At 33.5% G+C, this 11,440-nt stretch overlaps 1 protein-coding gene across 1 annotated transcript; it reads left to right on the plus strand.

Moving 5' to 3' along the window:
* The first annotated feature begins 2,416 nt into the window (after positions 1-2,416).
* On the plus strand, positions 2,417-9,363 carry tspan31 (tetraspanin 31). The gene is made up of 6 exons (XM_026237143.1): positions 2,417-2,611; positions 4,570-4,737; positions 4,857-4,937; positions 5,039-5,179; positions 5,494-5,604; positions 7,608-9,363. Exons 1-6 carry the CDS (start codon positions 2,549-2,551, stop codon positions 7,680-7,682), a joined length of 639 nt encoding a protein of 212 aa, XP_026092928.1. The 5' UTR covers positions 2,417-2,548; the 3' UTR covers positions 7,683-9,363.
* Positions 9,364-11,440: the final 2,077 nt, after the last annotated feature.

Raw genomic sequence — 11,440 nt, forward strand, 5'->3', positions numbered from 1 at the left:
TCTCTTTCTTTCTCTCTGAATTCACTTCCTGATTTTAAAAACTGTCACCATCTCATAGGCTGCTTTCTCGCAAACAGGATTTTGTGGTAAATTCAAGGCAACCGTTAAAAAAAAACAATAAGACTTTGTTTTCAAACTGATATATATATATATATATATATATATATATATATATATATATATATATATATATATATATATATATATATATATATATATTATAATACCAAAAAGGGAAATAGGTTTGTCAGACAAGAGTATTTTTCATAAAGGTTATGTCAAGGTAGACTGTTTTAATGTTATATATATATATATATATTTTTTTTTATTAGATCACAATCAATTAGTAGTTTTTAATTTATAATTTAATTATAATTTATTAATTATGATTTCTATTTGTATCCCAAATAACTGTTAGATGTTAAATATATATATATATATATATATATATATATATATATATTACATACAAAAGGCTATTTAATAGCAGGTTCCTATTATGAAAGCTTTATTATGATTACACTAATAAGGTAAATCGGGGCTAATTGTCACATGCAGTTTGTCAGAAAAGGGTATTTTTTTTACATTTTTATTTTATTACAAGTTTATTATTATTATTATTTTTAAATGCTATTTCATGTCATTTATTATTTATAATATATTTTATTGGTTTAAATAATGCTTAAATCCCCCCCCCCCCATTTTTTTTTTTTTATATTTCATATAGGCCATAATAACAGGCTCCCATTGTGACAACATGTAACATTTAGTATCAAAATGAAGCTTTATTTTGTAACAAATATTTTAATGTACGTGCCTACCCATAAACTGACATTCAGTTGACTGAAAAGTGTGACAATTAGCCTCAGCCTGCCCTATACCCTATTCCATAAAATATTCATTTATAAGTGATATGTGGCATTTATGGGAATTTCTCGCATGAGACGAAAAAACGTTTTAAATGTAAATTTCACAGTGTATAAAGTGGTTCCTTGTGTCTGATTCGGAATATAGGCCTGTCTTTATCATCAGTCCTCAATGCAGCATCCTGTGGCTCACAGGCCCGTGACGTCAGAGGGCGGGGCGTAGAGTGACATAGTTTGTTGCTACTCTGCTCAGCCATTGATGCCGAAGCAACACAAGCTTCAATTCAGCGCTGGGTTTAATATCAGTCAACAAGCAGCGATGGAAGTCTCGTTTCGTTGTTTACCTGAATCCTTAAATCAGAACACTTATTATTATTATCTCAATAAACACTAATATCCAGAAGCATTATAAACAAAATCACGTTAGGCATGATCGCTTTGTGTGCTATAAAATACTTGCCTTCTCGTTAATGAAGCATGCATGTATCCGGACAGGTGGGCAAATGTACTGTGAAACTATGGGATGCAAATTTAGACTCAAAATGATTAATAGATGAAACCGTCCTTGATTATGTCTTCATCTCTTTAAGATGTGTAAGGTTTTTAATAAAATGAGTATGTGGGCGTGCTATTTGGTGGCATAAGCGTTGCTATCGCGAGAATAAAGGAAGAAAAGGAACGATAATTTAGAATTTTACATTTTTTGAAATAGTAATACTTGTTATAATAATTTACATCAATGGCCTGTGTGAACTGGCTTAACTGTGAAATCAAACACTGATGTAATAAAAAAAATATTTTATATATTTTACATTATATATATATATGTGTGTGTGTGTGTGTGTAAAGAAATTCAATTTTAGACACTTCCGTCAATTTCCGTCAGAGGGAAGCGACCTCTATTTTTTTACACCTTCAAAAAAAAATTTAATTAGTTAATATTTTGGACACCCTGGCTGTTATTTGTATGTTTTTCATACGGTAGGTTTTATGTTTTAGGAAATCATCTCCCCTAGCGTCTAATCACGTGTATTACAAGTAAAGCGCATGCCACTAGAGGGGCTGCGGTTTCGATTGACGTCACCGGCTAGTTCAACAAGAGATGGGAACCGATTTCCGCGAGTCAGTTCTTTTGGAACTCTTCATGTAAAAAGAATCAATTAAAACGAAAGGATTTTTAGTGATTCCTTTCCTTACGTGCGTCATCACGTAGTTCCATAACATCCTCTTAAAACGTTTCTGTATGGAGAAAACGAATTTCAGTATTATATATTACATTTTATTTCAGTTTAATTAACAATAGTAGTTAAAGGTAATTTAATGTCTCTTGGTTCAGTTAGTTGCAGCCGTGATTCAGCTATTGAAACATACAATTATTTACAACCAAAATATAATTTACATTGGCATTAAACAGTGTTCCATTTCTTTTAGTCGCTGGCTCCAGGTCTGTGCTGCGTTTCTCAAAAGCATCGCATTGGTGGATGGTAAATGCGGACAACGAACTGAACGATTCAGTTTTGCGGACTGGTTCAGTTGATTCATCTAAAAGAATCGATTCCAGTGAAAGATTCGTAATATTGCTCACCAAAAGAAAAAGAGCAGTTTATAGCGCACGCACAGCAGCGAAAACAACATCTCTAGCATATCATTTCATCTCACCGGTAAATGCCCGAAGATTAAACATGGTTTGTGGCGGATTTACGTGCTCGAAAAACGCCCTCTGTTCGCTAAATGTAGTTTATATGGTGAGTCGCACATACATGGATATTTAGCACAGCTAGCCGTTAGCAGCGGCTAATCCGGTGTAAATACTTAAAACGTTTGGTATTTCACTTTATTTCATAATTTGTACTATATTTAGACATCTTAGGAACATTTTAATGTATTTATATTCAATATAAAGGTATCTGATGTTAGGTTATAGAGGTATTTGTTTTGTAGCTATCAGTAGATGAATCGGCTAGCTGCTTATCTTCACAGGCGGAGCTCGTTAAACAAAATCTTTTTTAAAAGCAATAAAAACAGGGTTGGGTGTTAATATTAAGTTTTTTTATTTAGTTTTTTTGGCATATCTTCTTAATTACATTTCGCCATCCAGTGTTGCATAACCCCCCTATGTTTGTGTAATCTGCTTTTTATTACTCGAGTTCTCTTTGAATAAGTGTATTTTTTAAATGTCCCAAACATATATGTAGGTTTATCTATTTCCCTGTTGAATACCCTGGGAGATTTTGGTGTGTCAGCTTCATTTATGTATCTGTCAAAACTCAAATGTCGTGTCAAATATGGTTGAGTGAGTTTGCATGCTTGCTTAATATGATACACACAGGACTGAGTCACTGATCGTACTTCCGTAATGACTGACTCACAGGAGTGATGAGAATAATGGGTTAAAATCAAGGTGTCACAGTCACACACAGCCAAAAATAGAGTACTTTGCACTCAGTCAGAGCTGTAAATGAAGTTGCATTGCTAAATGACTTTGGGTGGTGTAATCTAGTGGTTAAAGGGTCTGCTTATGTAATGGGTGTACTGTAAATTTATTGATAAAATATGGGGTTTGAACAGAAAATCAGCGTCTTCCTCACTTGGACCATTTTGTGTTTGTTTGGTTGTCCAATGTTCTGTGTAATGCCATAATCATACCCCTCATCCTGCCATTTAAGGAGGGACTGTGTGCACATTATTTGGTTGGCTTTGTGGTATGCTGCTCATGACAGTAATGCTGTTCGGTTAGGTTATGTTGAGACACATGTTGCTCTCTGGACCTACAATCTTTATCTTGCTGCCCTTTGCTTTTGGTTATATAGATTTCAGACAAAATCTTGAACTGTAGATTGTCCCTTGTCACCGTTTAGCTTATAGAAATGATGTGTAGTTAGTTATAGAGATTTTATAAGCATAACAGCATGTGAGTTGTGCTTCATGTCTCTGTCACAGTAGTTTTGATTAATTTTATGAATTGTTGTTGGTCTTATTTTTCAACCTATAACTATATTCTCTCCAACTACATGGTCATATGAAGACAATGCCCAGCTAACAGTTGGTTAACATGTTATGGTTATCCACTGCTGGAAACAAAGAGCATCTTTTTCCATTGATGAACATCCATAGCTTGCCATTGAAATTTGCATGCAACAAATTAATTGTAACTTATATTATTTGTTGATTTTGCCAATGTATATATTTTATATTTCAATTTAATTTATTTAATTTGGTTTGGTTTTACTTTTGTTTTATTTATTTTCTATATATATATATATATATATATATATATATATATTTTTTTTTTTTTTATTTGGTTGGACTTAATTTGTTTTTATTTTGTTTGGTTTGTTTATACTGTTTTATTTCATTTTATTTTTTTCAGTCAATTCTATGGGGAAAATAATTGCAAGTTAAGTTGACAAGTTAATTCAGTTAAAATGAAAGTTTATTGCAACACTGCCAGCATAGTGTTTTTATTGTTTATTTGTATTTATTTATTTATTACTTTTAAATAACTCTACAAATCTACAAATCCAAATTTTTCCTTTTTAAATATCCTCTTAAACTTGAAAATGTCATAATATGGAAGTAAACCATGTTGTAAGCACCATTACAATGCCACTTTAAGCACAATGTATTGTTATTGTTATTACAATTTTATGTATAGCAAAAGGTTGTGACATGTTTCTGATTGGTCTTTTTTCTTCATCCTCAGCTGGTGGGTCTCCTGTTGATTGTCGTAGCAGCATGGGGGAAAGGCTTTGGCATTGTCTCCAGCATCCACATCATTGGTGGCGTGATTGCCGTGGGCTTTTTTCTGCTGCTGATCGCCATTGTGGGACTCATTGGAGCTGTCAATCATCACCAAGTCATGCTTTTCTTTGTATCCTTTAGCAGCGTTTGTACTACATGATTTTTGTATTCCAATGCCCATAAAACATCAATTGTATATTCTCATTTCTGAATCTTGTGAAGTCCTTGACCACAACTGCTTTTCCACAGTACATGGTCATTCTCTTCATTGTGTTCCTCTTCCAGTTTGGAGTGTCCTGTTCTTGCCTGGCCATGAACCAGGGTCAACAGGTAATCCTAATTAACTTTAAAGCACTCTTGATGTTGTTGCACAATTGTTTGAGAAACTGAGTGCTATTCCTGGTTTTTGTCTTGTCACATTCCCAAAACAGGAGAAGCTGCTGAATTCATCCTGGGGAATAATGAATAACAACACAAGAATCAGCATTGAGAAGAAGCTGGACTGCTGTGGCTTGTTCAACAATACACAGAACCTGGGAGTGTTTATGTCTGACTTACAACTCTGTGATGCTGTAAGAATATATGCTTGTGTTCGTTTATGTTTTATTTAGGATTTTTGACACTTTAGTGAACAGATAAAGTAGAGAAAGGGAAATTGGGTAGGAATGGGGGGGGGGGGGGCGTGACAATAACAGTAACAAGTATTTAATCTGGTCCACATTACATCTTATTCTGGTCCGCTTAGAGTGAGAGAAATTGTCTGACCAACCTTGCTACAGTTTATTTGAAGATGATGAGTGAATGGTTCATTTGTAACTGATAGATTAATACTGAGTTAACCAAATGTGAAAAATGAAGATGAATACCCTGTTTTATTTTCCTGCAGCCATGTATAACAAATAGCCACTGCCTCACCTGCGGTGAAAAGATGCTTCAACATTCATCAGAAGCTCTGAAGATCCTTGGAGGAGTCGGCCTCTTTTTCAGCTTTACAGAGGTTAGTTCAGATCGCATGTTGTCCGGGCCACATGTGAAAGGCACTACAAAGTTGTGGTAACTAGTGGGAGATCTGGACTGACTTTAAGAGTTGTGGGCTCATCAGTTGGAGAACCATGGTTTAAAATAAATTGTAATTTATCATAAAAAAGTTGTAAGAATGTGACCTACTACATTTCCCATTATTAGAAAAATGAAATGCATATAAAGTATCAGTTCCACATTTATAGCTCCTTTCCGTCCTTTACTCTTCATTTTGTTGCATAAGGTCAACCAGAAACTGCTGTGGTTGTAATTAAGTGGAAAAGAGAAAAAGAAAATCCCACATGCTCAAGTACATGACATTAATATTTCATTTTAAAACGGATAGTTGTTCATTTTAAATCTAATTGAATTAACCACATGCAAAGTTGTTGTAAAATGTACAGACATGATTAGCTGAATTTAATATTAAGTCAAGTCAACTATTTTATTTGTTTAGCAGAATAATTTTTTTCTAGGGGTGTGATGAGACCCTTATCCCACGAGAAGAGATGAGACAAGAGAATGAGACGAGAAGAGATTTTTTAAAAAGAAATCCTCAATGATGAAATATATAGGGAACATTTTTCTTTTATTCAACTGAAAAACTCAAAATGCAAAAAAGTAGGTGCATTTTGAAATCAACTTGTACTTTATGATATTAAACATTTATTTTAATAAATTTTAGGGAGTAATAAACATGTAAACACTGAAGAAGGTTTTCCAACAAACTCAACTGACAAGTAATTAAACAAATTATAAATAGTATAAATAAAAGTAAACCGCACAAATATCCCTTTAATGGAAATTAGTGGAACTGAAGCAGTCAGTCACATTTATTATTTAGTAAACTGATTTCCACTTTAATAAAAAAGCATATATAATAAACACAATTAATGTATCCATTTAAAAGAATAAAGCAGTGGTTCCCAAACTGGGGGGCGCAGCCAGGCTGAGGGATAGTTAGGCCCTATGAAATCAATTAGATTTTTTCCTAAATTCTGTTTAATTAGATTTTTTCTTTTTCAAAATTCATTGTTTTCCGTTTTAATTGTTCTGTATTGTTTTTGTTTTTTTTTTCAGTTAGAATTTTTCTCAACTCCTTTTTAATAGTTAAATTAAAATGTATCAATTAAAAAGCATGTCTAATTAATCAGAATCATGAAACTTATACATTTCACATCAATTTGTTTGGGTCCCTATGAAATATATATATATATATATATATATATATATATATTATTGTTACATAATTCTGTGTTTTAGCATGTTTGATTATTTGAATGTATAAACATTCTTAATTTATAATTTAATTTATTCACTAGATTTTTTTTTTCTTAAAGTAGCCTTATGTATTTTATTCCCCTTAGAAATTATGTGTTTATGGTTATCACAATGAAGTCATAAAACTTTAATTTAATTTATCATATATCTTTTAATTACTGAAAATTAAAAAATTTATTTTTGGCAAACAAAATGGATTTACTATTACAATTAAAACATGGAAAAAATGTTGTGATTAATCATTAAAAAGTAATGTTTGTTTTATTTTTGTAGTAGTAGTAGTAGTAGTAGTAGTAGTAGTAGCCGGCTATGTGCATTCTTCTGGAAAAAAATGAGCGTCAGGCGCGCTTCTGTGTGTAGTAACATTAAAGTGTAAAGCAAATATATTTGAAAGGTCTGGGCAAGGATATCATCATGTTCTCGCGACACCAGTCAGATCTCGCGAGATCTCATTGGATCTTGCAAGATCTCGTGAATCTAATATTGTAATAAAATCCTATTTTAGGAAAATGTTTAATGTTGAACATTTATCTCTTGTATCATATTGCGTATGTATAAATGTCACTTTCAGCCACACATTCAAGTGTAAATTTGCCTTAAATGATGGAATAATTTCTAGACATGAATGACTTCTTTCTTGTTACAGCTATTGTACTCCAGTATTTTGTTTCTAATCTATATTTTTGTCCTTTCTCTCAGATCTTAGGAGTTTGGCTGGCCATGCGCTACAGGAACCAAAAGGACCCGAGGGCGAACCCCAGTGCTTTCTTATAGTCCCTCAGACCGTCTGTCCTAAACTATGTTTAGAAAAGTCCAGCTATTCCAGTTCCCTTTTGCACAGGTAGAATGAAGCGCACCAAGAGACCATTAAAGCATTAAACGCAGAACACAACCACTGATCCCCCTAACAAACACACAGTTACACACCCGTTTCAGAACACACTAGATAACGCACCACACCGCACACATCTATTTTGATGACCCATTTTCCACACAAGGTCTGCAGAGGGCTAATTTAAACCAGCAGGAGGAGGTATCATATATGAAAGGAAGCTCGTTCTGGCACTCCCCCCATCCTTGATGTGAGAAACTCTTCCTGTTTTCTGTATGCAAAACGAAAATCTGCAATGTAAAGCCATCGGTGTCTGCATGTTCATAGCCTCATGTTTCTTGTGACATGGTCAGCTCACTTACGTACACATAACTAGGTAAAGAGTGCCGCAATAGTTCCTGTAGTTTCAGTGTAACCGAAAGTTAACCCACATAAACTGTTATTGTTTAGTATCAGTCAAGTATCTCCCAGGAAAACAGCATCCATCCGCTTTGAATCAGTGCAGACCTGAAAAACACCTGTGTTTTGTGCTATGCTTTATGAAGTCCGTCTCGATGATGTGACCAGTCCAGCCTATGGGATATTAGTTTAGGAATTAGACATAGAACGTGAATATTTAAAAAACACTTGTGTAACTGTGTGTAACTGAGCCATGTGAATGGGAGCTTCTCCCCTGCCGATGGACTGCAGCCCTCCTGTTGTACATAGTCTTAACCGCGACAGGGTCGACTTTCAACCAATTTACAGATTCTTTTCCATTCTTATTTAAACTGCAGAGATCCCACCACCTCATCCGGGTCTCGCTGTTCTCACTGGACTTTTCAAGTTCTTAATTTCCTTTGAAGCTTAGTATTACTCATGGATATAGTGTTTTAATATCTTATGCTTTGATTTGTGGATGTTTGTTGAAATAATTTCGGGGAGCTGTTTGCTCTGTTATCTGTCAGCTTGGTTTAAGCCATATACTCATGCACTAACTTGCAGTTTTTATTATTTGTAATCAATCATGCACCGCTTCCTTCCAGCTATTTTTAAAAAGTACTAACAGCATCAGGTCCATAATTTTAGCACTGAATAATGTGCCATTTCAGTTTAAAACTTCTTGTTTTGTGTTTTGCCAAATCTCTCTCTTTTTGCTGTTGCGCTTATCCTTTTTTCTTGTTTTGTGCGAAAAGTGTTAAGTTGCCAAGTGTGCATTTTTTGCAATGTTGAACATTGTTGTTGTAGTAGATAGATCATTTGTAATGACTTTTGTGCACATGCATATGCTAATTCCATATGTCCAGTATGTTGTTGTTGTTAATTTTCTTATGCATATTAATAGAGGAACATACTGGCTTATGCTGTCTTAACCGCTTTAGTTTCAGCCCCACATGATCGAGGAAATGGAAACACTGAACCATCACTCAGTGCAGCTTAAATGTGTTCTGCTTCACTATTATGAGTGTGTTTCATTGATGGATTTTGAAGAGGTGCAATCAATGGTCTGTGCTATAGTAGTTATTTATTCCAGTTGTGAGAAAGCCACGTTACCCGACTCGGTGAGCTGTAAGCACCACTTTCCCTGGATTTGCCTTGTATTTTTGAAACTGACTTTTCCAATTAAATATTCTTAGATCAATACCTGTGAAAAATCTCTCTTATTTTATTGTGGACTCATCATGAGTTGTGTTCCTTAGCTGGTTTTGCTTCAACACTCAAAGGTTTACATTTGACATCAATGTGACTCAACCTTATCAAAGCCATGTTTAAAGGAATAGTTCACCCCCCCACCCCCCATTTAAAATTTACATGGCAATTTAAAAGTTTATTAATTAAAACAGGTTTAAAGAAATTAACATCAGTTGCTCACCAATGGATGCTCTACAGTGAATGGGTGCCGTCAGAATTAGAGTCCAAACAGCTGATTAAAACACCACAATAATCCACACACCACTCCAGTCCATCAGTTAACAACTTGTGAAGTGAAAAACTGCATGTTTGTAAAAAAAAAAAAAACGATTCTATCATTAACATGTCTATCCATATGTTTGTTTTTTCCAGTAAAACTTTTTTTTTTTTTCTTCATCTGAATCAGCAGAGAAATATAAACCGATCAAGTAAAAACAGTCCAAAACTGTTCTAAACGAATAGGATTACTTTTGGATCATGACGTTTTTATCAGCTGTTTGGACTCTCATTCTGACGGCACCCATTCACTGTAGAGGATCCATTGGTGAACAAGTGATGGAATGCTACGTTTCTCCAATTCTGTTCTCGGATGAAGAAAAAAAAACGGGTGAACTATTCCTTTCATGTACTTTGGGCTGTTATTTTACCTTGCATAATTTTGTTCATAACTTTTGTGAATCAGGCCATTTTGTTAATCTTGTCCATGTTTCACGTCTGTCAAATTTGTTCTACTTCTGCAAAGTGAATTTGAATAGAGTTTGATGGGACACACAGCCTTTGACTTCATCATCAAAATAAATGGGAAGTATTTCTTCTCCATTTTAAGAGTTGATAATCCTTTTTATTTACCATTTATTTTAAATGTAAATTATTATTATGTGTGTTGTGACATTTTATCATTTGCAATTAGCATTAGTGGATTAGAATATCAAAGCAAACTGTCATTTGTTGTCATTGCTTTTTGCTGGAAATCACAGACATCAGCTGTTGTTAAACTTCATACTGAGTTTATATGCACTAGTGGGACAGCATTTCATTTCCACTGCTAATAATTATTACGTAAGGATGATCCTAAAAAAAGACTTTTTTTTTCTAAAGCTCTTTACTTTGTATTCAGTGTCAATGTTGTTTTTTTCCTGTTAACAATTTACACTAGGCTGTTATATTTATATTATGCAACTTGTGTAGAGGTGTAGGAGTCTAAAATGATTCATACCAGTACTAAAAAAATATTCTTCTGTAAACAACGTTATCTTACACAATGTTCCCCTATGTGAGAGACAAACATTCTGTTGCTATAAGGGTAAATTTGTTGTAATGTCTCTCAGAGGCAAAAGATCTAACTTCCAGCATCAACAGTAAGCTTTGTGCTGTGTGTCTGCTGATTTATATTGTGCCCATGATCATGTAGTGCTTTTATATAATGGGTGAAGTCATTATAAGCTGGTTTTAGGCAAGTGCATTTGCGCCTCAATATGACTTCATGTGCTGCTTCCTGGAACAAAAACAGCAAAATGCTGTGTTTAGATACTGTTAAGGATTCAAAAAGCAAAGCTTGGTCTAATATGTAAAAGCTTTGCTTTTAGAGTTTATTCTGTGTATGTATAGTGTTTGTAATCCACAATTCAAACATTGTTATTTTTAACTAAAACTATCAAAATGTGCTTTCTAAATAAATTGCTGAAATTAAAATAGAAATATAAGATCAAAATTTAAATGAGAATTAGATGAATAGAAAATTTGATCTGAACTAAAAATGTTAAAACTACAAAAGTTTCTGCAACTAAAAATATTTATACATTTTATTAAATATAACACCGAAATAAAAATATTTTTATATCGAAATATTTTAAAACACTAGTAAAAAAATGACAAAATCACATTACAAAATTACTAAAGCCTAAATTACAATTTAAAATGAACTATAAAATCTCATTCAAATTATTCATAAATACTAGTATATAATAAATAATACTAAAATAGCACTGGTTCATGCAAAATCAGAACATTTAAAGTTGTGCATGACCCC

This window comes from Carassius auratus, chromosome 48, assembly GCF_003368295.1.
Source record: "Carassius auratus strain Wakin chromosome 48, ASM336829v1, whole genome shotgun sequence".
Lineage (NCBI taxonomy): Eukaryota > Metazoa > Chordata > Actinopteri > Cypriniformes > Cyprinidae > Carassius > Carassius auratus.

What these genes read in the sequence shown, in the direction of transcription:
- tspan31 (XM_026237143.1), top strand. Translation starts at nt 2,549, where the DNA reads ATGGTTTGTGGCGGATTTACGTGCTCGAAAAACGCCCTCTGTTCGCTA. An exon ending in ACTTACAACTCTGTGATGCT is followed by an intron (nt 5,180 to 5,493) that starts GTAAGAATATAT and finishes ATTTTCCTGCAG; the next exon opens with CCATGTATAACAAATAGCCA. An exon ending in TCTTTTTCAGCTTTACAGAG is followed by an intron (nt 5,605 to 7,607) that starts GTTAGTTCAGAT and finishes CCTTTCTCTCAG; the next exon opens with ATCTTAGGAGTTTGGCTGGC.